Below are 27193 nucleotides of genomic sequence, written 5' to 3'. Positions count from 1 at the left end.
AATGAACACAAAGAAGAAAGAGAAGCAGAGACTAAGAAACAAGGAAGAAGGAGGGAAAACAGAGGGTAGGACTGAGCAGCTCAGGGGGCCCATCCCCGTGGCCTCCGTGGTGGTGCTGGGGGGCTAAGAACATTGCCCCCGGGGCCCATCCTCCTCATCAGCTCTGGTCCTCTCCTGTATCCCTCTGTGGGGGGCTTGGGGTCCTGGGTGTGGTTCTCATTTCCTTCCGGAAGCCCCAATCCCACCTGGAGCCACTCCTCCCCGGAGGTCAGTGGGCCCCATCAGCCGGAGCCTTTCTGGTCTGGGCTGCAGGTGCATGGCAGCCCGTGGGGGGCGCTCCTGAGACTGGCCGCTGATGGGCAGGGGGCAACCCCCTCCCCCATCTGGGTGACCCTCCACCCACCCCACCGCCTTTCCAGGCCTCTGATCTTGTAATAAAGGACGCAGGGCTGTGTGCCCACCTGGCTGGCATTGAGAGTCTGCTGGGATGGCCCCTCTCCTCCAGAGTTTGGGAGCAGACTTTGCAGCCGGTGGAGAATTTCCCAGGCTGCTTCTCTGACTGTTTATTGAGACCATGTATCAAGGGTAGCTGTCACTAAGCCCCCGCTGATGGGGACTGTCCAGCCTTATTACCTGCCATAATACGTTGGCCCGCACAGTAAGGAGCAGCGTTTCATTAGATGTTATCCAGAAAGGATATTGCTTGCTGGGGTCCAGGCAGAGATATGGCTCTTCTCTTTGCCCGCTGTGCGGAGCCTGGAACGGCTGCCCGGCACCTGAGCCCGCTCCCCGCGGCCCCGGAAGCCCCGTCCCTGGCCCGGCGCCTCCCAGGGAGATAGGAAGCCTGCGGAAATACAGATTTCCTGCCGAGGGGGCAACAGGTCGGTGATTCTCAGCAGCACCTTCTCCGGGGGCCTGGAGTTTCATTTAGGAAACATCCGATGCCAGGAAAGTGCGCCAGAGCCAATTCTGATATTCAGCCTTTTCTGTGCCTCGTCCAATTTCCTTTCTCCCTTCCCTGCATTCATCGTGGTCTCTATTTTGGACACACTGATGCTTCATCAGTGGCGGGAGCCGAGGAAGAGAAACCGGTACAAAATCAGGGTGCCAATGTGGCAAGGTCTTAGAGCTCTGATTTCTGAACAAAGCATTCGAAGAGGAAGTTTGAACCTTGAGTGGAACGAGATTGGCGATTTCTTCAGAGTTCCTATTTCCATTTGATTTCCAGCACGGAGGGCAGCATGCTACACTTGCTGATGAGATCATTCATTCATTCATTCATTCATGCATTCAACAAATGTTGGCTCTCTGCCGCATGTCAGCGGCTCTGGGTGGTTCCGGAAGGGGAGCCCAGTGGTGGGGGAGACGGCCTGTGCCCCCACGGAGGGAGAGTGAGCCCCCCGCAGAGGGAGGATGAACTGGGTTCAGGTCATGCAAATGCCATGCGGGGAAGAAGGGACAGAATGAAGTGACGGGTTCACAAGGGCAGGATTCCAGACGGCGAAGCTTAGGTGGGTGGCAGGTCATGCAAGTGCTCGGGTCCCTGTTGCCCGGGGAAGGAGGGACACAGTCCATGCCCAGTGGGCAGGAGACGTGTCCCAAGGAGGGTGGCGCCAAGCCCCGGGTGCTCTACTGGATGTGAGAAGGAGCTCAATCTCGTTCCAAGGGAAAGGGACGCCACTGGGGGGCTGAAGCAGGGGTTTAACAGGGTCTGATGCACATCCTTTGAGCATCGCACTGGGGATTGATCTATGGAGGGGCAGGGAGGCCCCTTACCCACTGCCGGGAAGCCTGGCGTCTCAACCTGGGGCACGGCTGCAGAGGGGAGACGTGGACACATCCCAGGACGGATCAGGAGCGGGAGCCGTCTGCTCAGGGGCTGTGGTGGGCGGGCAGGGGTGGGGGTGTGCGGGAAGGGGCAAGTCCAGGCTGACTCTGGGCCTCCCAGTCCTCACACATCGTGGGTGTTGATCTGGGCCGGATGGAAACATCGCCGAGCTGGCGTGGTCCTGGATGGGCAGACACCCAGTGGCAGGTACACGGGATGGGAGGAAAGGCTCTGAGTCCTAGATGGAGGGACACCGGTGGACTGCGAAATGCTCTCAGGTGACTCATTGTCCCGTGTTTCTGTTTTCTGCGAAAAAGTCAGCGGATGGGGGCGTTTTCCTTGCACATAAACATTTCAGGGCTGCGCAGACCCCGTGCACAGGCTGGGACAGCGAGGGTGAGGGGCGTTAGGGCCGGGAGGTCTCAGGGTAACACACCATGGGAGTCAGGAAGGGCGAAGAAGAACAAATGGCATCTTACCCTAAAAAGAAGCCAGGTACTTACTGGGTGCCAGGGACTATTTTTAACAAGAACTCTCTCGCTTCAAGCCCATTATGACCCTATGAAGTGGGTCCTGTCATCGTCCCATTTCCGAATGGGGGAAGCTAAACCCCAGAGCGATTAAGTCACTTGCCAAATGCCACTCAGCTAGTGAGCAGCATGAACTGGATTTGCACTGAACCCACTGGGCCAGGATGCTCCCTGTAAGGCTCAGGGTTGACTGGAGTCGGGCCCTTGTCCCCCTACCACAATAAAAGTACGAGAGCTCTCTGAGGTCCAGAGCTGGGTCCCATGGGACAGCAGCATGTTGTCTCCGAGAGCCGCCCGTTCTCTCTGGCAACAGCTGCCAGACTTTCTCGAATCCGCTCCAGTGGGACCCCTGCCCTCATCTTGCCGTCCATACATGGACATCATGCCAAGGGCTGGTCCTCTGTCCTCATGCTCTTTGACCCAGAGCACAGTTTTGGGTGGTCAGCCCCTCTGTGCTCTAGGCTTCCAGGACACCACCCTCTCCAGTAATTTCCTTCCACGCAGATCATCCCATAAACATCACAGGTGTTCCCCAAGACTCGGTCCGCAAGCCACGTCTCTCCGTCTACCCTGGCTCCCGTGGCGACCTCGTCTGGTCCCGTGGGTCTCAATACCATCTGGGTGCGCCCCCCGCCACACTGAGCTCTCCACGTTGGATTGTGAACCCTCTTCTTTCATCCAGCCTTCCACGCGACACCTCGGCACGAGGTCCCAAGTCGAACTGCGTCCTCAGCCACACCTGCTCGTCACCTCTTCCCCAGAGTTAATGCCTCTTAATGCTTGTCTGCTTCGTCTCTGTGTCCCCGTCACTTCCTTATTCCCAACCTCTGCCAGAGCAGAATTCCTCTCAAGATGGCCACACCCGGGGAGGCTTTACCTCCACTTTCCCCGGAGACTCCTGCCTGGAGCCCCGGCCTTCTCCGCCCACACTGGTTTCTCCTGAGGATGCGGAGCTGGGCCTGGAATCCCCTTCACCCGCGTCTTGGGAACTCCCTTTACCCCTGTCTGTGCTTTGCTGGATCGTCTGCGTCCTGGAGCTCACGGTGTCCTTTCTCCTGATGCACCACGGGTCTTAGGTGAGGCCGGGGTTACTTTCCCTGGAAACACAGGCAGTGCTTGGCGGTTCCTGCGTATGCTCCAACCTCACCTCCGGCCGCCCCGAGGACGCGCGGGCCTCATGCATCGCCGTCAGGGGCCCGGGACCCGAACCTTCTGCGGGGCGCCTCTCTCTCCCTGGAAGCTCATCCCTCTGCCCAAGATGGTGCTTGGGAGAAGCAAGTGGAAACATTCGTTGAATTAAAGAAAGAAAGAAAGAAAGCAAGCAAAATGCCCAAGGCTGTTCTAATGGAAATCAAGGTAAGATGAGGCCACCCAGCGGCCAGTAGCTCTGGTAGCCCGTGGTGGCAGAGTCTGAAAGTACAAGAGGCAGCCGAGCAGGGCGCTGTCCCGTCTACGGGCCACCAGCCACCGGCTGTCCCCTGGGACACCTGCTCCACGGAAATCGGGGGGCCAAGCGCTCAGTCCAGAATCCTTGCTTTCATTCGCTCGACACTCCGGTCAACAATTGCGGAGTCCCGGTGTCGGTGACTTCCAGGGCTCGTGGAGCAGCGGTGAGGGATGCAGAGTGGGAGGAGGCCCCGCACACTGTGAACGTTGATTCTAAGTGTGGAAAGCCCGGGGCCCGGGAGGCTCGCGGGCCGACTCTGAGCTTCAGCCTCCCTGCCTCCTCCTCTCCTGCTGCCCTGGCCTCCGTTCCCCAACCACACCACATCTGCCCCCTCTTGCATCTTTGCCCAGGAGGCTTGGTCCCCCAGTAACGGCAGGGCCGGTGTTTGTCACTGAGATCCCTGCCCTGCCACGCGGCCTTGAATGGGCTCCACTCCTTGCTCCCGTGCCCTCTGGCACGCCACCCCATGGGTGGTGCCGTGCTCATCCATTTGCCTGTGGCCTGTCCCAGAGAGCAGCGTCTGCACTCGGAGGTCGCGGCCGACACGTAGCAGGTGCCCGGCAAACGCTGAGGCGCCGAGATCCCTGGACGCGGAAGGAGAGGTGCGGTAAGCGGCCACCTATGGACGCGGGGCTGGTCTCAGTACCCGATGCTGAGTTCTAATGCCCGTCAAAGGAGTCCCCAAGCCATGGCTCCGCCCTCCTCCTGACCTGTGGGCGCCCAGACCCCGGCGCCCTCCAGGCCACCGGTGGCCAGAGCCCAGCTGCTCCCCGGCTTCAGACTTTGTTTCCCGAGGAAGCTGCATCCTTGCCTAGTTACAGTCGCTGTGGTGATCATCTAAGGGTTTTTCCAGATTTAAAATTCATCTGCAGACCTGACCGATTTTACTGTGGCTCAGAACTGCTCCCACGTGCCAAGTGATGGCTTTCAGGGTTGGGGCTGTCACGGACGTGGGCGGTAGGAGGAGCCGAGCCCGCCACATGAGTTGCGATCTCGCTGTTGTGGTGGGTGGCAGGGGATCACGGACTGACCCCTGCGATCATTCAATAGAGTGTCTGCCCCAGTCCCTGTGCACACCTGCGGGACTGGTGTCCGGTCAGCGGCTTCCTCCGCGCTGATGGGAGGCTCCCTGCAGCCCCAGCCTGGTTCCGGGACTGCCCGCCCCATTTCCACAGAGTGCCCACAATGCCCTCACCTCGCTGCATCCTCACCAGCATCCACGCCCTCCCCAGTCGCCAAGGAGACTGGGCATTGGGTACGCGGTCCATCCCAGCCAAGTGTCCAGACCTTGACGCTGAGTCCAGCATGTCCGCACCTCTGTGCCTCCCGGAACCCACCACACGTGGTAGCCCACTGCCCCGGACGCTCGATGCCCCCGACGACAGCCCCCTTCCTCTGACAGCTACGGTCCTTCTGCGTGTCACTGTGCCCTGCAGGACATCGTGCCTGTGTGAAGGTCACAGCTCCCCCACAAGTTGGCCGTGGCCCCCCAATGAGCTTCGCGTAAGCTGTTGCTTCGATGTTGCAAGAATTCAGCGCTGCCAACTCGAACTGTTAATTTTAACAATCTATTCTGATTGCCCAAATGGCCCAGCTTGCAAGTAGCCTGTGAAAACCAGCTCCCGATTCTCTCTGGAAGCCAGAAACCAAGTCATTACTGCAAACTTGGCGCCGTTTTCATGGCTAGCTTTGGGGTTTTTTGTTGTTTTTTATCCTGCCGGTTGGAAACTAACTTTGACTCAAGTGGCTCAGTGGTGAGGTTATTTATATAATCCCTGTGCGTCCTCCGGATGGCTGTCTTTTTTCGCCCCGTTTTGTTATTTATCGTCGCTCTCGTTTCAGCTTTGAAAGGGACGGTTTTAAGCCCTTGAAGGTTGCCATGAATCTGGCATTCCGTTGCCTCCTCGGCTCTCAAAGCCCTCCATGGAGACACGTGCCCATGGCACGTGTGGGGGTGAACCATGCCGGGATCTCAGGCTGCCCCCCAGCGTTGGCCGTGCTGGGGACACCGGGCCCCACCTCCTCCTGAGAGGCTGTGAAGATAATGCCCACTGGCTTCTTTGCGATGTTGGGTAGCCCATCCCTACTTACTCTCCTGGCGCCTAGAGACCATGTTCCTCTAGAACCGAGAATCCTACATGTAAATCTCAGTGGAACATAGGGATCCTTCACGAGGGCTCGAAATTCTCAGAGGCAGGTGCCCTGCAGTGTTGGAGATAAACCTCCCCACAAACCCACTTCTCAGCGTCTTCAGGAACGTCTGTCTGCGAGGCCACTGAAACCCATGCAAGGGGGTGTCCATGTGGCCACGCGGGCCGGCTTTCCTTCCTGGCTTGGGATTCAGCCTCAGGCTCTCACGGAACTTCAGCACCTCCAGCTTTAAAACGGGAAGCGGCGTGTTCTCCAACCACTGGTGATTGCGTTCATCAGGATGCTTGGTTTCAAGGGACAGAAAACAGCAAAAGGGAATTTGAGTTGTGCACACAACTGAAGTGGGCTTCAGACACGGCTGGATCCAGCACTCTCCTGCCTTGGCGCTCCTCTGCATTGGCTTCGTTTTTGGTTTCCGGTGGGAGGCCGCTGGCTGGTCCAGCCTCGTCCCTCATGGGGGCAGCATGGCTGCGGCGCTCCAAACTGTCCTCCGCTGGGGCCCGGGTCCAGTAGGCAAGGAGTGTCTGTCCCGTCTCCCCCAGCATCCCGGGCAGAAAGGTGGCCGGGCTGCACGCCTGCCCGGAAGCCGACCGCCGAGCGTCTGGACCTGTTCTCATGCCCTCGGGACGGGGCCGGGTCCCCAGCACAATCGGGGCGCTTCCTGGGAGAGTTGGCCACAAACGCGAGGCAGGCAGGCTGCAGTACTTGCTGGCATCGCGATGCCAGACCTCGGGTCTGGGGGCCGAGGGATGAGGACGTTGCATTTCAGTTTTGTGTGAACTCACTGTGGGGTTCAGGCCGCCACCATCCCGAGACACTGGTTTGGTGAAACGGGTAACGTTTCTTGTTCTGTGGAACACACGGCTTTGCTTCAAGTAATGGGAGGAGGGCTGCCCCCCGCCACAGGCTGAGTGGCTGAGAGCCTGCCAGATGCTCGGGGACCCCCATCTCGGGCTCTCCTTGGGGCCGGGGAGATCGCAGCTGACCTTCAGCTACTTGGGGATCACGTCTGCTTGGTGGCGTCTTGTTTCCCAAGCAGCTTCGGGCACCTGGGAGACGGCGGTGCCCCCCCACCCCGTCCCCGAGGCTTCAGGAAGGATCGTCCTGCTCTCCTGGGCCCAGCCCCCTTCTGCGTGTGACCGCCTCTCTCCGGAGGAGCGGGGCCTCCCACCGGCCCAGCCCGTCCCGATCAGGGCGCGCTTCCCCATTCCCCGTTCTGACAAAGAGCATCCCAGCCGGCCGGCATTCATCCCGTGTTTGCCCGAAGGGGAGAGGAATGAGAACTGGTCTAGGTCCTCAGAACGGAGTGCTTCTTAGGGGGATAAAAATCAGTGACCCACACCCCGATAATTCAGACATTCATCTGATTCTCTTCTCTTTCCCCTGCTTTCAACATTGACTCTTTTCTCTTTTTATCATAAAAAAAGGCTCAGGTTGAAGCTAAGAAAGAACATGAAGGTGCCGTACGGCTGCTAGAGGTAAGTGCCGGAACCCTGACCACCGGCCTCGGGGGCGGGCGAGGTCAGAAGTGGGGGGCACTCATGAGCGCCCGCTGGGCACCAGCCCCTAGCGCTGCTCGCCCACCCCCCGTGCGGTCAGCACAGGGACCACACAGAGAGGCGAAGGCATGTCCCCACCGTCACACAGCCCCCGCGGAGCTGGGGGCCTCACGTGGGCCGCTCTCCCCTACGGGCTCCTCTGGGGGGCATGCAAGGAGGAGGAGGCCACGCTCTCGCTCGGGATGAGGAGAAGGCGTGGGTGTGGGTGGAACCGTGGATGGTTCAGGGACAGCGCTGATGCTGGAGAAGCGCTTGGCAGGTGCTATCTGGGGAGGCCTTTGCAGAATGAGAGAGGGGACGACCCAGGGGATCCGAGCGGTGGGCGCCATCCGAGGCGTGGCCACAGTACTGCCCGCAGGGAGCCCTGCATGGGGGACTTCCTGTGGCTGCAGACAGAGGCCAGGCAGCCCCCCACCCCTTCCCTATAGACACACAGGCGGGGTGGCCCCGCGTGGGCCTCCGTCCCCAGATATGGGGGGAAGATGGCCCCGTCCTTTGCCCCCAGGGCCACGCGGCCATGGAGAACAGTGTGTGCCTCTCCCAGTTCTCTTGCGTTGCCTCATGAGATCTATTCCTCCCGCAGGGGAAGGTTCCACCATTACCATCATATATATTAGAATTGGTTTTGTGAGAGCGTCCATTAGCTAATGAATATCTGGAGGGGTGAGTGTGATGAATGGCAGGGGGAAATCTATCACCTGAGGGAATGGCAGCAGGCCCCCAAATGGCCACGCTTCTCCCTGAAAAATACCCCCCCGCGCCCCCCCCCCACGCCCATTCGGATCGCCTCCCGGCTGCAAGCACACTTCCTCGCCTCCGCCGCTCAAGGCCGCTGACAGGAGGTGTGTTGTGCGCCCCTGCCCTCTGGGGTCTCCTGGCCGGAGCCGGGCCGGGGGCACTGCATGCTTTGGCGTGGGGGTCGCACTGGGACGCGCTTTGGGGGAACGGGCAGTGCAGACGTGCTGAGGGTCCCGTGTCTTCTCTTCTTTACGACGTCTTCCCTGGTTGTGTCTTTGCTTTGTGCTTCACGCAGAACGCGCTGGATGGCATGCAGGTACTCGAGGGTCGCGCCTCCCCCTGCTGGTGTGCTTGGCGCTGCTTTCCCTCGTGCACGGGGCGGCCACGCGTCCCTGGGCCCGCTCAACCCGCCTCTTCTCCCGAAGCCGGCAGCCCCGAGCTTCTTCCGGATGCGGGGCGGGGAGGGGGCTCCTGGGGGCCGGGGGCGTGAGGAGCCGCGGGCAGGACCTCCCCGGCCGGGGGCGCTGCCAACTGCCAGCCAGGCCCCGGGACACAAGCTCTGTTCCCGCAAGTGTTGAGCAGGCTCAGCGAACCTGGTCTCCCGTTTCCCGCCGCGGCCGTAAGGGTCAGGCTGGGAGGACAGCCCGGAACCCCGATGACCGCGAGGGGTGGGGTGGGGTGGGAGGTGGGGACACTGATGCTGCCCTCGGGCCAGCCGTGCCCAGCAGGCGGCCCGTCTGTCGGTCATCGGGATTCCACCCTGGCCCCAGAACGTTCCACTGCTGTGTTTGTGTCTGCCATGTGCGCGGCCGGGGCCCTCCTGCAGGCGAGGCTGCGGCCCTTCTCACCACCCCCACCGAACAGGAGGAACAGTGTTGTCCCTCTGAACAGGGTTTTGAGTGTTTTCCAAAACTCTGAGTTTGATCGCGTATTCACGGAAGGGATGATCTTCCCACTTTGAGGAGGAGTGGTTCTCACAGTGGGGTTCCCAGACCAGCAGAGTCGGCATCAGCTGGGGGCTTGCTAGAGAGGCAGATTCTCAGGTCCTGCCCAACCCGCGGAGTCAGAAAGTGTGGGGGGACCCAGAAACTGGGAGGGACCCAGCCGCCCTCCTGCCCCCCACTCCCGGGGGCAGTTCCGACGCAGCCGCTGTCTGGGAAGCATTGCTTCGCATCATGAGGCTAGTCTGGTGACGGAGGGCATAGGGGACGAGCCAGCGCCCTGGAGTCTTGGCCGATCCGTGGCTCAGGGTCTTAGTGACCTGAACCTCCACCCCTCCCACGGGCGTGTGTCCCGCGTGGCACGCTGGGGACTCCCCTGAGTCAGGTGCTCTCCTCAGCAGAACAGCCGCCCCCTTGCCCAGCGGGATGCGCACACGGGACTCCAAGCGTTGTCTCAGCAAACGTGTGGCAACAAACCCCCTTCCAGGGGCCGTCCACGCACAGCCGGTCTGTGGGTGCTCCTGAGCCCTGTGTTCTGATGAGTGAATGGCCAGGGTGTCTGGGGACGAGAGGAGGGGGCGGTCTCCATCCCCGTCAGGACGCGTGCAGAGTCCAGCACCCGCAGAATCATCCGGGCTCGCTGTGCGGCCTCGCCGAGGTGGGCGTCAGGCGTTAGCTGAAAATAGAGCTTTTCCAGAATTAAGACCGAGCACTCTGTGAACTGCAGAGAAGGCACCATTTAGGGAAAAGGCGTCCCCCGCACTTTACGGGGGAGTTATTTCAAGACAAAGAAGCAAGAGAACGTTTTAAAATTAATAATAATAACGACAACTCAATGACGGTGACCTGGGGTTCCCTGAACACTCACTTTGTGCCAGACGCTGTTCTAAGGGTGCATCTGGGGACATCTAGGACACATGCGCATGCCATGTCACTTAATCTTCACGACAACCCAGGGGAAACCGAGGCACAAGTGACTGGCCCAAGGCAAGCTGGTAAGAAGCGAGTCTGGACTCAAACCCCAGGAGTTTGGCGCTGCTTTGCAGCCGGCTTCCCTGGCCCCCGCGTCCGTCCTCCCTGGGAAGTGGGGTCAGCTCTCCCGCCCGCAAAACCGCAGCCGGCGTTGAATTGTGAATGAGTTCACACGGTGGCGAGACCCGGAAGCGCTGCCTTCCCTGGCGGGGGCGCAGGCCACGTGAACACTGTCCACCGGGCACTGGACACGTGTATCGGATTTAATCCGTAGACCCCCAGTGAGGTCGCTACCATCATCATCCTCTTCCCGGATTGGAAATCAGGCACAGAGACCGAGTCCCTTGCCCCGGGACGCACAGCTCGCAAGAGCAGAGCCAGGCCGCGAGGGCAGGAGGGCCAGTTGGTGGCGCCGTCCGAGGCTGCTGAGAAGGGGTGCAGGGGAGCAGTGTCTGTGTGCGGGGTTCGGGGGCGGCGGGCTCCGGGCCCGCCGCAGGGGAAAGCCCCGGATGAGCTCGCTCTCGCCACTGTCCGTGCTGTGTGCTTTGCGTGTGTGTTCTGTATGCTTTGTGCCTTATTCTTCGGGGCGCCTTCCCAGCACCTCCCCGTGGCCGCCAGCTTGCTGGCCGTCAGCTCCGGGACGAGGCTTCAAACAGCCCGTGACGCCAGACGCTTGTCCCAGCCGGGGAGGAACCTGCGCAGGCTCGTTTCATCCTGGGTCTCATTTGGGGAGACTTTGATGAGCAGACAGCGCACCCCCTGACCCAGGCCGGCATGGGGTCTTCTCGAGGCAGGCCCAGCATCCGGGCGGTGTTGGGACCTTCCTGGGCCCTGGGCCTCTTTGCCTCATGAGTCCCATCCCTTCCTCCATGAAAGTACTAAAAATTACATTTTACATGCCCCTGCCTGGGTAAAGAGGATATAGTCCACACTGGATTCATTATTATTTGTTTGTTTCTGATTTTAAAGGAAACTAAAATGGAAACATTTGCATGGGTCCCTAAACGTACCGGCCCCATGTTGCTGGGCCTAAGGGGGGTCACCCTGCCGGGCTGGTGTTAGGACACTGAATCACCATGTGGCAAGTGAGTGTGCGTGTGGGTGAATGAGCGCATGCAGGAGGACACGCGCTTGGTCCCATCAGAAAGATGAACCCGGTTCTCAGGTGCATTTGTAGAGTGAGGCTCAGGTCACAACCTCACATGGAACATATGAAGGTCGTTCTCTGTCGGCACCGTCTGCTGCCAATTGGGGAAGGCCCCGGAGAACTCCCCTCCAAGTGATGCATGGGGACGCTGCAGGGGGACGATGCGGGGATGCCGCGGGGAGGACGTGGGGGGATGACTCGGGGACGATGCAGGGACGGCGCGGGGACGACCTGGGAATGCAGGCTCCCTGCATCTTGTGACCGTGCCGTCTAGCGCATGGGGCTTCCTGGTGACCGCAGCAGGGACAGCTCCTACCTGCTCTTCTGTGTCACCCCTGCACCCCTGCACTGGCCAGAGCTGGTGACGCTTCACTGCGGGAGAAGCCAGAAGTGCCGTCTCCCTGGGCCCAGGGAATGAAACCAAACGTGGTTGACCCGTGGCATCGTCCCCACCCCGTCTGAATCCTAGAATCCTTATGGGACAACGCGATTTTGATACGGAAGTGCGCAGAATAGTGGCCAAGTTGAGAATCTGAGAGGTGGACACATAACGATTTGTAATTAATGTTTTATATCTGACGTGTCTTAGGAAGCCCCTGCGCCCCCCCGCCCCGGGTCTCTGTGCTCCTGGAATAGCCTTAGCAGCCCCGTACCCCTGAGGCTTTGCTGCGAGATGAGGTGGTTCGGGACAGGGAAGCCGTGTGTGCCCCGATGCTTGGGAGCTTGGCTGCCCCGGGACTAACCCCCACTCCAGCTCTGTGTCCTGGGGGCCGCCGCCTGCCCCCCCGCTCTTGGCACCCCGGAGGTGATACGGGTATTCTGAGGTCCCACCAATGACAGGTGCTTATCTGCACACGTAATACTGCGTGACAAACGCACATCTGCCCGGAAACAGGGAGACTCCGGCGATCCAGACCCACCAGCTTAGAATTCACTGCCGTTTCAGTTGGAGAATTGGACAAATGTTGAATCACACGAACCAAAGCAAACGTTGAAGACACTTGTGCTGGAGACAGCATGGCGTAGGATGCTAACCATCAGCCGGAGAGAAGTCCGCACTCACCAGAGGCTCCCCTTGGCGACGGCGTCATTCCATTCAGTCTCGAGACTGCGAAGTCCTGCAAAGATTCTGGAGCTCGGAGCAATCGCTCGGGAAGATCCCGGAACTCAGCCTGTGGAGATGAACGGACGTGGGGTTTCTCGTGAGCTGTAGGGTTGCCAGCAGGAGCCCGCAGAGATGGGGTACTAAACTGGCAGCGGAAGGCACTCCTGAGTTGGGCATCACTGTGAAAACGCCACGGAGTGTCCCCGTTGATGACGAAATGTAGGGAATTCTGGTGACCCCCACGGGCTCAGATGTGCTCTCACACCTGCTGAAAATCGATGTCCAGGCAACTGGAGGGGGGAGGGAGCTCGGGTGTCTGAGTTGCTAGGCTGGCCGCACCCCCCTCCCCACGGCGTCTGCACTGCGGCTTTGCCCCCAGAGCGGTGGAGACTGTCGCTTCTGCTGATGGAGCCCCTCCCACACCCCCCAGGGTCTGACTTTGCAGTTCCCCACTGGGTTCTGGAAGACACGCTTCACCACATGTTCTAGGTGGAGACAGGCCCACAGCGGCTGCAGGACGTGCCTCCAGGTCCCCATGAGTGGGGGGGGACCCGGAATCTAGAGCCAGCTCAGAGCCCGGAGTCAGAGAGGCCTGGGTTTGCCGGCCCCTGCCTGGGTGTGTGACCCCTGGCTTTCGTGCATCTTGGCCTTGTTTGTCTCCCCGTGCCGTGGGCTCATACCACCTGAGCCTGTGGTCTCCCTGGCCATCAGCGAGGCCAACAGCACCCGGCACAGAGCGGGCAGACGGCCCCGGGTAAGCAGCACGGCCATGAGGACGCCACACGGAACCTGACTCCCGCGCACTCCCACGCCGGGGGCCCAGCCTGCCCGGGACGCCCCTGGTTCTCCCTGCTCCCTGGATGATTCACGGCCGCCCCGCACTCTCCACCTGGCCTGGCTGGACACAGGGCCCGGCCCCCCACGCGGCTGTCCTCTACGAAGCCCGGAGTTCTGATGCGGAATGCGGAGGGGCGGGGCGCGGACGGCTACAGTCACGCTGGGATGTGTTTTCCTTCGTCTTTATAAATACCCATGACCACATTTGCAAGTCTCCGTGTTTCTTCCAGGGATAGTTTACTTGCCTGATGTCTGGGCCATCTGTTACCACCGTGGTCTGCGCGGCCCCTGCCCCCACCGCCTGCAGGTGGCCAGCTCCCCGGGGGGCCACCCGTCCAGGAGGCGACAGGGCTCTGGATCCTGAAATAAATACCGATGTGCGAAGAAGCCAGCCGGGCAGGTCGGTGGGGTCGCTGCCGCCTTCCTGCTCCCTGGGAAGCCGTTCCTCCTGCTGGTGACTCAGGGACTGGGGGGGCCCTGCAGCCAGGCCAGGACACCCAGCTGCTGGGGGCTCCTGCAGGAAAAGCTGCCTCTCTTCTGGAAGCAGGAAGCCGGATGAGGCTTCCAGAGGGAGCGCCCTCCTGTACGACGCACTTTGGGCGTAACGGGTCCCCAGCTCCCGTCTCCTCGTTGTCCCGACCCCTGCTCCCCAGACCAGAGATCAGGCACCGGAAGCTCCTGGGCTCCGGCGGCGCCTGGAAGGGAGGCGAGGCAGGTAACAGCCGAGGAGAGCTGTGGTTAGGTGTGGCCCGCACAGCTCCACACGTCTCTCTGGAAGCAGCCGGAGGAGGTGGGAGAGCCCTGGCTGCCCCCCTGCAACTTTGCTCCCGGTTGTGCTGAAGGCAAGGCTCCCACGCGTACAGACACGTCAAGCAAACACTCTGACGAGCAGCACATCCGTGTGCGTCCACAGCTCCGCGACGTCCTGCCTGCACCCTGGGGACCTCCCGCCGCCAGTGCCCGTGGAAGGCGCACTCGAGCGAAGCAGGCAAGCCGACGGGCCTGGTCCAGGAGGCCTCGGGGAACCAGAAATCCTCTGAATCCGCATCTGGACACAGGACCATTCAGAGCCTTGCGGCTTCTGTTCCAGTCTTGTATCCTGTCCACTTGAGGGCAGGATGACACCACGATGTTTGAGCCAGTTGACGTATCTTGAATACCTTTAATGTCACCAACAGATGCCCGTTTCTCCCACTCATCATGCTTAGGGAAAAGCTGATATTTCATCAGGGGTTTTTTCCCCTGATATCGGCCCCACAAATGAGCGTGGCTGGGGCACCGATGGAGACGGGGTGGCCGATGTCTTCAGGGCAGCTGCATTCCTAACGTCCACACTGCCCGCCCCTGGGATGGGAGTCTCAGGGGCGACAAAGATTGTTCCAGAGTGGAACACCAGCTCCCCGGGACACGTGCTCTTCATCCAGAAGACTGGGCCCCCGGAGCCCCAGACCCTGCGGGGGATCCTCCTGTGTGTCCAGGGCTCACGCGGGCACAGTTGGAGGCCATGGCCTGGGCCACGAGGCCATCCAGCCAGCCTGACCGGGTGCGCTCCCCGGGTTTTCACGCCCAGGGTCACCGAGTGGCCGTACCGTCTCCAGACCGGCCTTGTCAGCCCAGACTATGGATGGGCCTCTGCCGACGCTTAAACATTGAGAGATCTTTACATAAAATAAAGACTCTCTTCTCCTTTTGGAAGACTAGAAATTTAGCCCCCGTGGGTCTGGACCGATGCCGAGCAGATGCCCCTCCGGACAGAACATGCACGCTCCTGTTCACTGTGTTCCCCCAGCATCGTCTGGCTCGCCCGTGCTCCCCCCGGCACTCCCCACCAGCCTCCGTGGATGTCTGGGTAGACCGACGTGCCCACCCGCTCCTGGGACTTCACGGTCAGCACATCACCTGCCACTCCTCAGAGCGCCACGTCCGGGCCAGCCGCCAGGGAAACGGCACAGCCCAGTCGCCATCGGTGAAGGGGACCCCTGAACAAAGAGACACAACCTGGCAGGAGGGGGGCACCGAGGGCAGTTCCCAGGGAGCTCGGAGGCTACACCTGCTAGCAGTGGGTGCCAAGGACACCTGTGCATGGTGGCCCATGACAGGTGCTGCCGTCAGGCGCCTGCAGGTGGCCCCGTCCCGGGGCGTGTCTGCGTCCTGCAGGGTCTGGCCGGGAGCGCGCGTCGCCCCCTCCGCCTCGGGGCCCCGCCCTCTCCCAGAGCGCCCCGTCACACAGCCCCAGCAGCCGGCCGCCGGTGACAGGCGCGTCTCGGATGCCAGGTTCCAGGGAGGCCCGTGAGGACCTCGGCCACGCTCCACGGGCACCACCGAGACTGACCGCCCGGGCCGGACACCTACAGCATCATCTCATATTGTTAAATCTGTTCGCATCTGGATTTCTCCTATTTTTACGTTCCTTTAGCGTAGAGTTCTGGGAGCTGGGAGCACACGGAGATTCCCATTGCCACAGTGGGAATGCGGATAGCCGTCACCCCCTCCTCTTACTCCTTGCGCGTCGCGCCATCCTGCGGCCCCAGCCCAGACGACCGCCGATCTGTCCTCCATCACTCTGGCTTTGTCGTTTCTAGGATGGCATGGAAGTGAAGAATCCATGTGCTGTTTTCGTTAGGTGGTACCGAGGATTTGATCTGCCCGCCTTTCTCCTAACACACGTGAAAATGAGTTCACGGCCAAGAAAATAGTGCTTGTGTTCTCCCACCAGCCACCAAACATTCTCGCACACCCGGACAATCCCGGTGAGCTCAGGGCCCCCTGTGCCTGCTTGCTCTCCCCGTCTGAGGACCCTGTCCATCCCTCAGGGTTCACGGCTCTGCCCTGGAGAGAACGAGTTGGGAGTCAGGGCCATAGGCCTCGGGGCATCTGACAGGTTACCCTGTTCTGGGGTCGGCCCAGCTGGAGGCGGGTCTGATGTGGTCCCACGTCCCCGCCCGGGCCCGGGAGTGCTGAGCTCACTTCTCTGCCTTGGTGGAGGCAGCAATCGCCGATAAGCTCATTCAGCTTTTTAGAAGAAGAATCCTGCTGATTTTTTTTTTTTTAATGAATCAAAGAAATTAATTATAGGCTTGGGATTTGTTAAGTTTTTTTTTAGAAATCCCTGATCTCAGACATAAATAGCACTTCATTCTATACTAAGGAGCTGGAAAGCTTAATGCCAGAGGAGGGGGGAAGGATGGGCAAAGGGGGAGGAAGGGGGAGGGAAAGGAGGGGAACGGGGAAGAAGAGGAGGAGGAGGGGCAAGGAAGAGGATGAAGAAGAGGAGGAGGGAGGGGGAGGGGCGAGGAAGAGGCAAATGAAGATGAGGAGGACAGAGGAAGAGAAGGGGGAAGAGGGGAGGAGAGTGGGAAGAAGGAGGAGGATGAAGAGGAGGAAGAGGAGGAGGGGGAGAAGCGTGTCTACCGCTGGTCCTCCGCAGGTCGAGGGCTGTTCCTGGCTGTCCCCGCATTCCCACACACATGCCCATATTAAACCAAAGATCTACTGAACGCTGACTCGGTACCAAGCTCCGTTCCAAGTGCTGGGGACGCATGGGGGAAGCAGCAGACGATCCTGCCCTCATGGAGCTGACATGTTAGCCGGGGACCAGGCAACACATGGAGTTAATAATGCAGCAGATGGGATTCTCCATTTATCACGGAGTAAGGAGCGGAGACGAGGCAGGACTCCATCTATGCGGACGAAATGAGCCACCGCACCACAGATCTGCAGTCCCCTCTTTTCACGGATTCGGCAAACACTTACTGAGCACCTCCTATGTGCCCGATTCTGTAAAAGCCGTGAGGACGTATTGAGGAGGGAAACAGAGAGAGCGAAGGCTTGGAGCTTCCCATCCAGTCTGGAGACAGACGAGAAGGAACCAGGGGCTCGCGTACCACGGGGGGCAGTGAGCACCACGCAGACAGTGCCTCGGGGGGAGGGGGCAGAGCCGACCCTCCACGCGTCCGTCCACGGCGTGTGGGCCCAGCTGTAGACCGTGCAGGCACTCGAGTCGCTGAGACAGAGCCCTGCGTCTGCACCAGGATAGGAAGCGTGGTCCGTGAGCGTCCGGGGAAGAGTGTGTGTATCAAGCCAGCCAACCTGAGAGCCCGCGGGGCAGCAACGGGACAGGAGCGGGGTCAGAAGGGAGCTGCCCCGGGCTGCCTCTTCCCTGCCGTGTGTCCGAGGGAGCCCACCCCTCTCCCCAGGGCTCCGGAGACATCTCTGCATGTCTGCAAATGTTGCTGTGTTGCTAACCAAATCCAGCAGAAAGAAATCCCCTCTTCTTGCTAGAGCAGTGTTCCTTGGGGCTCTGCAGTCTCGGGGCGGGTGCCCCCATGAGAAAGCTGCACCAGTGGATTGGCAGCTGAGCTGCCCCCAGGTCTGGGCTGTGTCACCGTCTCACACCCCAAATTCCAAACAGCTATGGCGAGACGTGCCAACCACAAGGGCCCGAGCTGCACACAGGGCCCAGAACAATCCGCGGTTGGCTGGGATCTGCGTGTTTGTAGGGCTTCGCGGCATGTGTGGTTTCCCACGTCCGGCCGGGGAGGGGTCTTGGCCAACCGCCAGGCCGCACGGGACGCCTGGTTTTATCAGACGCCGTTCTCCCACGGAGGTGGGAGGCGGCTCGCCGCCACACACGCGTGTGCGTGCGTGTACACGCACACACGCGTGTGCACACCCATGCACGCATGCCCCCCCCACCCCTGACTGCGTGTCCGTGCCTCTGCCGTGCAGAGCAAGGTGCGGGAGCTGGAGGAGAAATGCCGGACGCAGAGTGAGCAGTTCCGCCTGCTGTCGCAGGACCTGGAGAGGCTCCGGGAGCACGCGGGGAGGATCGACCTGCTGGGTGGCAGCGCTGGGGCCTCCTTGGACGTCCCCGCGTCCGGCAAGCCTTTCCCGCAGTTCATGAACGGACTCGCCCCCTCCATCGGCAAAGGTGAGTGCCTGCCCCACCCCTGCGTCACGTGGCAGAGGGATAGCCAGCGACCCCGCAGCAGGGCGAGCCCAGCACGTCTGTCTGACCGCCTGCGCTGGGCACCCGGCATCGCGGGGCTCCGGGTGACGGCAGGCCCCCAGCAGCCACTGGGCATGCCTGCGGCACCAGCCACTGCTCCGAGCACTCGCGGGTGTCAGCCCACGTGCTCTTGGCATGGCCGCATGTGGCAGGTGCCGTCCTGGTCCCGCTCTGCAGAGATCAAGACCAAGGCCCTCGCATGGGTCACACAGCTCCTGGCAGTGAGCCGGGCAGCTCCCGCCCGGGGCCGCGAGGCACACCGCTGGGCTGTGACCCTCCCCGCCTTCACGCCAAGCAGCCTCCACGTGGGGACCAGTTCCTGCTGCACGAAAGCCGGGAGGGTCACAGTGGTGAACGCCCACTCGCGCTCAGGAGGCGGGGCGGGGGCAGCATGGTTTGACCTTGCGTGCTGGGGGAGGGATTTTGTCTTTGTATCTGGCTGAAAGACCACTGGGGTCTGCATGACGGCCTCACTGAGGGGCTCCCGCCTAGACGCAGAGAGTTGCCTGGGCCGTCAAGGAGCGCTTTCCTCGCCCAAGGGCAACCCGCACAGGTCACCCTGGTTGCAAGAATGCCCACCTGTTCAAAAGTTGTTGTTTTAATTAAGGGGAGATGAGTGTCAGACTCCCCCTTTGGAACTCCATAGAGGAGAGAATTTCCAGATTTCTTCCCCTTATCATCAAAACAGAGGATGAGGTTTCTTCGGTGCTTCATAACATTACAACGAAGCGACCATGCCTGTATGTCGATAAATCACCTTCCCTGCGTGGCTCCCGTCGGCACCATCCTTCCTGTCCTGCTCAGCCATTAGCTGGCATGTCACATGGCTGTGAACAACAGGGTGGGGGGCGGGAGGTCAGCAAGTCCCTCCACGGCGTCCCAAGTGCACGGCGCACCCAGGCCGGGTCTGGGGCCTGTGGCTGCGACGTCGACCGGCCGGCCAGGCCCCACGCGGAATCTCCTCTCGGTGGATGGAGACAGGCGAGAAGCAAGGGGACAGAGGAATGGCTCGGACAGATGTGTGGGACAGGGTGACAAGGTAGAAAGTGACCCAGGGCTACGTTAGATCGGGCGGCCTCAGACACCCGCCTCCAGGAAGTGACGTTGGGGCCGTGTTGCCCAAAGGGTAAGAAGAGGCAGGACGGTTTCAGCTCTTACTCCGTGAAACGAACATTCTCGGGGTGGGTGGCCATACAAGTTTGGCCGGTACGCGCTTTTCAAGACCCCAACACGTTTGGTGACCCCCAGGACTCAGAGCTATGCTTAGAGCTATGATGGCGACATGGGACAGGGACACGGTCAGATCCTAAGGGCAGAGACAGGATGCCTGCAGGATCCACGCAGGCCACGCGGAGCGCCCCATGCATGCAGAGTTCCTGCCTAGGGAAGCCGCGGGGGATGCGGCACCCAGGGTGTAAGGGGGGGCTGGTCACATGGTGCCTCTGCCTGGCGCGCACCTGAGCCCCAGACTGCCGGGGGAGGCGTGCTCGGCACAGACCCCATGGGGCCTGGTCACGCTCCCGACCCGTGACACGGCGTTCGGGCCCTTGGCCAAGCTGCACGTGGCAGGCAGGCCCTTCTCCCCACGGCGTCCTGGTCCTGCTGCGTGAGCTCCTCTGTGCAGAGTGTAGACGCGTGAGTGTCCAGAGGGACGGCTCCGGGAAACGCGATACGAGTCCCGATGGCGGGAGTGGGCCTCAGGGAAAGCAAAGCCAGCAGGTGCTCGCGGCACCAGGCCTGTCGCTCGGACCCTGGTGGACCAATAGGTTTGTGCCACGGTTTCCGGGCAGCCGTCGGGAAGAGCCGCTGTCCCGATGGACCGAGCTCACGTAACGATGCGCGACCTCACCCCGCGAGGGGCCCCCATTGGCAGGGCCCATGCACACTTGGCTTCACCCTCGCTGCGCCGGCATCGCTGACGGATGCGTGGAGGAGAGCCCACAGAGCCCCCCGAGGCCCCGCGGTCCTCCCAAGGGCGGTCCTCCCGAGGGCATTCTCTGACGGGTGGGCGCCCCGGGGGCCTTGGCGGCTGGGCCCCGCTTTCTTCCCCCGGGTGTGAGGGGAGCGTGGAAGGGCCAGCATGAGGCAGAGAAGGACCGTGGGCAGACGTGCGGCCCACCTGCTCCGCGTCCTCCTGCCTGAGGCCAGCCTGGCCCGGAGGCTGAGGAGACAGTTGGGGGTTGATCGGGACCCGCTAAGGGACCGCGGGCTGCGCAGTGGGCCACGTCTGACGTGAGCGCAGGCCCCGCAGTCGAGTCCAGGTCGAATCTCGGGAGAGCAGCGCCCACCGCAGGAGGATTGCCTGGGAGCCAGCGAGGTCGAGGGTGCCGACGGTTCTGATGGTTTTGCCTACGCCTCACGCCGGCTCCGAGTCGGACCTGGACCTGGACCGAGGACTGGGCCACGTCAGCCAAACATGAACACGAGGAGACCCCACTGTGTTCATCTCGCAGGGGCCGCGCGTCCACACTGCTGACCCCGGCGGTCATCGGTCAGGACGGGCCGGGTGCTGCTGTGGCACACCCCGACCTCAGGGGCCGGATCAGCCCCGCGGCGCTTGGGGGACGGGCTGCACCGTCCTCACTCGGGAGCGCTGGAAGGCACAGCCTCTCTCTGGAATGTTCCATCGAAGGGGAAAGGAGGCAGTGGATCACACACCTGCTCACCTCCACTCACAGGGCGCTGGCCGGACCGCCATGGGTCAGGGTTCGCACCCCCCACGGCCCGGGGCGGGGAGAAGCAGTGATGCTTCGCACCTGCCGCTCTGAGGCTTCTGGGTCCCTTCGCACCTGCTGTATGCCGAGCACCTGCCCTGGGCAGAGGGGACAGATGGCCGCGACCCGGCAACGCCCCTGCTCTCCGGGGTCTGACCCCCCAGCGGAGTCCCGTGTCTGTTGTGGCACCGAGTCCATTTCGGGGGCACTTTCTCACAGTTCCCTTGATCAGGCTGAGCCGCGGGGCCCTGGCGGGTGGGACACTTCCCGCCTTACACTGAATCACGTGGTATTTCCCAGCCGGGACGTAGCAGGTCACGTCTTCAGGGAGGCGATCCCGCGGTGTGACCGCCACAGACAGGCTGGACGGGGCGGGGGGAGATCGCGCTCCTGTGTTTCACGTTGGAACCCTAAAAATGCCTGGCCCTTTGGCCACCTTGTGTGTTAGTTAGGACTCTTTCGGTCATAAATGACAGCAAAGCTGACCTAAACTGGTGCGAGCCAGAAGGAACTCACTTGTCATCAGGATGAGGAGCCAGGAGGTCCAGCTCCAGGTGCAGCTGGACTCGGGGGCTCCAACTGTGTCCCCAGGAGGCAGTTCCTCCCCACCTGGCGGTCCCCTGCTATGAGCGCTCTGATGGGACCAACTTTCCTCCCGGTGGCAATGTGGCTGCACCGAGCCTCCCAGCCCCCGCATGGCAGCCAGGGAAAGGGAGTGCCTCTCTCTCCACGACTCCCTTTAATTCCCTGTGGCGGGCCCTTCCCTCCCCACGCGACACCACCATTGCCCCCAAACCATCCTCACGGCCAGGAGTGGTCAGGCTGGCCATGGGGACCCAGGGTGGGAGGGGGGCAGATCCCAACACGGAGCCCTGAGGCTGAGGCGGTGAGGGGATGGGCACGCTGGGGGGTCGAAGGACCCGTATGTGCTGTTATTTCATCCGTGTCCTTGTTAAACTATCTCATGTTGTGGTCAGCTCAGGAGAGCGCCGTCAGAAGCCGCACCGTGGTCGGGGACTACATCCGGCCCCTCCCGCTCGCTGGTGACAGGCTGGAGCCTCCGTCCGTCAAGCCCGCCTTTCTGTCGAGATCTGCCAGCCCAAGATGCAGATTTGAATCAGACGTGAGTTCTGGTGTGCGTGTGGCTGGTGGGAACGCCAAGGTCCTCCCGCCTTTCTCCCTCATCCCTCCTCCTGCTTCTCCCTCCCACAAATTCCCGTATCCAGCCTTCATTGACCCTCATGTCACCGTTTCCATGCAGTCTTCCCGGATGTCTCGGCCTCGGAGCCCCGGGCACTGTCGGACAGGCGAGCGCGGGGAGCGGTGTCCATGTCCCGGGGCTGAGCCCCTGTGAGCAGAGGACACGGTCACTGTCCATCTCCGTGTCTTCACAGAAGCCCGGCAGGGCCTGGCACACACGCCTGGTCCGCCCAGCGGGTCCCATGTGCTGCGTCGGGGAAGGCCCCACCTCGGGTCCCCTCCTGGCGTGGGGAGACGCGTTCTGTATAAACGTCCTCCCCAGTGACTGGGGGCCCGTGCCGCGGGAGCCGCCCCATCTCGGGGCTGATGTCTCACGGGAGCACCACCGTCTGGGGCAGGAAGCTCAGCGGGGCCCGAAGGGTTTCCCGTGTGCTCCCGGCACGAGGCGTAACCCGAACATCGTCTGTGTCTCTAACAGATGGATAATGAACGGAATTCCAGTACCTCCAAGCAGAGATACTCGGGCAAGGTCCACTTGTGTGTCGCCCGCTACAGGTAAGCGCGAAGCGCCGCTCTGCCCCCCGGGCTTGGGGCCCCCGCGGAGGCCGTGGGTCTGGGAGCGCTCCCCCCGGGCCCTGGCCGCAGGCACCAGCTCCGCCAGGCTTGGGTGGGGGCCAGTGGTGTCCAGGCTCGGTGAGAACGCACAGGCCGGGGCTCCGCACGACTCAGAGGCGAGCGCAGAGCCGCTGTGCCCCCCAGTTCTCGACCTGCTTCAAAGGAAAGCATCCTGACGCGGGTCCTGCCGTAGGCACAGACGCCAGGACTTAGACACGAACAAGCAGACGGGAAACACTTCGTCCCTCCCGTTCTTCACGCTCAGCCGCGACCCGGCCTCTCGTCCCAGGCGCCCCGAGTCTGTGTGCGGCGCGCGGACGCCACCCCGGCAGAACCGCAAGCTTCAGGCAGGCGGAGCCCCCGAGCTGTAGCCAAGCCCTGTGCCTTCCACACCCTTTGTTTTCTCCAACCGAGCCATTTGTACCAGCTGTTATGCTGATTAGCAGATTATTTTCTGATTAGTGATCCATTCACTTTGCCAATGAAAACCCACTTCTGCTCAGATAATAGAAGCGCTTGGAGTCCTCCCCCCGGGGCCACAGGCTTCCCGATTAGGCACATCCCGCACACTGTCGGTGGGGACGCTGCCCCAGCACTGGGAGGAGCTGCTGGGCCACAGGGCGCGGGGCCTGGGGGGAGGGCTGGGCCTGCCCGGGTCACGAGAAGGTGGGGCGCCCTCCGATGCTGAGCTGCGCTCTCCGAGCTGGCTTCCAGGTTCCCCAACCACATACCCCTGCCTCCCCCGCCCTGTGCCCTGGGCTCGCCTTCCCTCCACTCCCCGGGACAGGACAGGGGCCCCGAGAGCCAGTGCGCCCCGAGGACGCAGTCCATAGCCAGCGTGAAACCAGGCGCAGAGGAGGCGGGAGCGACTGGCTGGTTTCTGTAGGACGCGGCAGCCGCCCGCCATGGCCAGACTGCACCGCTTCCCCTCGCCCCGTTCCTCGTCGGCGCTGTTGACGTTTTCCTGCTGATGCTTTCATGCCTGTGTGTTTTGGGCACCCTGCCAGAAGAGCCCAAACCACAGCAAACTGTGAGCGGCACAGAAGCCGGGCCCAGAGAGGACGTGGCAGACCCGCATTCTCTAAATGTCCTTAGAGTCCCCGACGGGGCGGTTCTAGTTTGGGGGGTTTCCCCGACGCCAAACACCGACATTATTCAACCAGCCGCTGGGAGGAAGTTTCCCCAAGCTTAGAACAGGAAGCCCTGCCCTGGATGTCGCTTCCTGTGGCGGCTGGTACACTCACCTCCCACCGATGGCCGCCCGCTCGTCCCCACATCTGCCCGCTCCCCAGCCGCCGGCCCAGAACCCCCATCCCTCTGTTCAAACAGCTTTGTGGAGATGTCACTCGCTCACGTGGGACACAAGTCACAGGGGAAAGTGCGCCGCCGTGTCCGGATGCCCGCCACCCTCACCCGCGCCTCGCCCTGCGGCTCTGCCCGCCCCAGCCCTGCCCTGAACGCCACCACGCTCTCTGTGTCTACAGGTTTCCTGTTGCAGGCATTGTCCCCCCCCCCCCGGCCCCCGCATGTGGGCGCCGTGGCACCGTTGGGGCCTTCCTTCCTTTCTGTCTGCAGATCAGGGCGCACGGGGTGCTTTATCCGTCCGGCCCCCGTGCACTCCCTCTGCGTCCAGGGTCCTGCCTGGGGTGGGCTCTCCATCTGCACACGACGGCTGCCCCCCTCGCCCCCCCGAGCTTGCAAATTCAGTGAGACACCCCGAACTGACCCTTGCCCTCCCTTCTCCCAGCGTCAGCCCCCGCCCACGGACCCGACTCAGTGCACGTGTCCCCCTCCGCTCGTCCTGACCCACGAAGCCCTCAGCCCCATGCCCCCTCACTCTTTGTGTCCAGGCAAAGCCCAGTTTCGTCACCTCCTGAGCCGCTCCCTGATCCAACGTCCTCACCCCATCTCCTCTGCCAGCCCCATGCACAGGGTGCCCTGAGGGTCTCCATAAAATGCAGGTGTGCTCAAGCCACACCCCACCTTAACACTCCTGATACCTCCCAGCTTCGGAGATCAAATCCACATCGACGGGGACCCTGACAGTTGTCATCCCTCAATGCTCCTGCATTCACCTCCAGCCAGGCTGGCTCTCAGCTCCCGGGAGGGACCCTGCTCCCTGCCCCAGGCCCTTTGCACACGCCACCCCCTTGCCAGACTGTTTCCCCACTTCCTCCACCCCCCGGGGTTTAACAGTAAACATGCGTCTGTCTGCTCCTGGTGTAGGTGGCCCCTTGGCCATTACTGACTTCCGAAAACCATCAGCCCATTGCACATCATTCCTAGACCCCGGGACCTGGACAGGGAGTGGCAGAGCGACTCGGTGCCGCGAAATCTGCGCAGGACGGGGATCAGGGGGCCCTTACTCTGGTCCCACCCCTGCCACTTAGGGAACTGGTGACTTTGGGCCGGCACCTCGTACCTCGCCCTGTGCTTAAAATTGGGAGAAGTAATACCTTCTTTGCTTTCCTCGCTGAGCACATAAAACCTGTCCCTGACATGTTGCCCAGCCTCCAGTGCTGTTGGCGTGTGCCCGTCACAGCGTCTCTACTACACGTTTTCAGGACGCGGCTGTCACCTTTGACTACCAGGAATGCCGTTTTACTTAGTGGAGCCTTTCCTGTTATTTAAAATTAATTTAATAATCCAAAATTCACCTACCATATGTTTTCTTTGCAAATTGGGCATGATTGTAAAAAAAATATTCATCCCAATATTTTGAGGACTTGAGAGTGTGGGCACGCTCATACCCTGAGGGGGAGGGGAGGGCAAAACGGTGCCTCCGTGTTCTTGCAGGACATTTTGGCAGTAGGCACCCTGGACGTTAAAAATATCCATGCCTTTGAGCAAACAAATCCGCTTCCTAGAGATTTACCTTTAGGAAGAAAGTGTGGAAGTGTGCAAAGATACGTTTAGAAGGATATTTAATGCAACGCTGATCAGATTAACCAAAGGTTAGAAGCAAGATCAACGCCCAGTGTTGGGACGTTGGTTAAGCGGAGTGAGTCCGTCTGTTCAGTGAAATACTCCACATCCATTAACAAGGACGCGATAGAATATTTTATGAGGTGGAGAGAGGGTCCCGCTCTATGGGAAAATGTGAAAAATAAGCAGATTACTAAAAAGCCTATGTAATATGATTCTACCTCTGCTAAATAATATATACAGGAAGATTATAGGGTGCACGATCTTTTTTGCTTCCTAATCTGAGCACGTGTCGTTGTGGTAGACGCGACAGGTAGGAGCGGAAAGACCAGAACCGTCAATGTGTCATCCGGCACACAGACCCACACGTACACCGTCTTGGTCTGGACCCGTGTGGGTGAGCGGGCCTGCAGGTGCAGGGGGGAGGGGGCAGCTGCCGCACTGGCCTCCACGCGGAGCATCTACTCAAGAGTGTCCTTCCTTCCTCCAGCTACAACCCCTTCGATGGGCCCAATGAGAACCCCGAGGCCGAGCTGCCCCTCACGGCGGGGAAGTACCTCTACATCTATGGGGACATGGACGAGGATGGCTTCTACGAAGGTCGGTCGGGGGGTGCAGGGCGGTGGGTGCGCCGGGGCGGGCCACCTGCCTGACCTGTTTGCCCGGGGCCCTGACAGACGGGCCAGGCTCCCGGTTACTCCTGACCCTCCACCGTTCTGACGACGGAGGGGCGTCCTAGCCCCAGCAGACCTCAGACGTCCCTGCAGAGCTCCCCGGGCAGCTGAAGCACACACCCCAGGCTGAGGACCCTCCTGTCCCAAAGGGGGTGTCCTGCCTCTCCCACCTCACTGTACAGCACCCGGGACTCCCCCAGCTGACCTCCTCCCAGCAGGACGGGTGGTGGCCTCTCCTGGCTCAGGGCGACCCCACCGACCTCTGGGTTCTGCTGTTGTCTGGCCCATGTCCTGCTGGATCCCTCCCCCAGCTTGAAATCGGGAAATATGATCACCCCTGCCCGGGACGCCTCACCTCCGTCCCCTCGTTAGCCTGAGGACGAGCTTGGGGACAGCACCCGCAGTGTCACGAGCTGAGTTGCTCTGGACGGAAGGGTCTTGGTCACTGCCCGTGATTGCCCTTGAGCAGAAGGACTGGTTCTTGCGAAGCCAGCAGGGTTCTCTGTCATGGCCCTGCGGAGCCTGATTCCCAGCGGGCTGCAAAGCTCAGGGGTCTGTTGTCCATGCGGCAGGGGGAAGCTTCCCTCTGAGTAGAATGGAGAGGGCCAGCCTAGGGGACACGTGGTGCGGGGTGGTTGCGCGGTGGGCCTTGCTTATCCCCGTCAACGTCGTCCCCATCACCTCCCCTTGTGGGAGTGCCCTGGAGGCGAGTGAGGGTGGACCACCTCGAGGCCCACACCCTCCAGAGGACCAGGAGCAGAGTCAGGGTCCCCATTTAGTCTGGGAGAATCCAGGGCTAATG

The 27193-nt window shown here is 61.4% G+C and overlaps 1 protein-coding gene across 14 annotated transcripts in view; it reads left to right on the top strand.

Annotated features, from left to right (window-relative positions):
- The window catches only part of RIMBP2 (RIMS binding protein 2), a 205254-nt gene that overhangs the window by 136751 nt on the left and 41310 nt on the right, over positions 1-27193 (top strand). For all 14 annotated transcript variants that reach the window (XM_078061140.1, XM_078061143.1, XM_078061139.1 and 11 more), the window contains 5 exons: positions 7384-7434; positions 17984-18185; positions 21955-22100; positions 22656-22732; positions 26208-26317. In XM_078061140.1, coding sequence (XP_077917266.1) covers positions 7384-7434; positions 17984-18185; positions 21955-22100; positions 22656-22732; positions 26208-26317 — 586 coding nt within the window. The remainder of the gene's footprint in view (positions 1-7383; positions 7435-17983; positions 18186-21954; positions 22101-22655; positions 22733-26207; positions 26318-27193) is intronic.

This window comes from Halichoerus grypus, chromosome 13 (genome assembly GCF_964656455.1).
Source record: "Halichoerus grypus chromosome 13, mHalGry1.hap1.1, whole genome shotgun sequence".
In the NCBI taxonomy this organism is placed as follows: domain Eukaryota; kingdom Metazoa; phylum Chordata; class Mammalia; order Carnivora; family Phocidae; genus Halichoerus; species Halichoerus grypus.
This window is presented reverse-complemented; position numbering and strand designations above follow the sequence as displayed.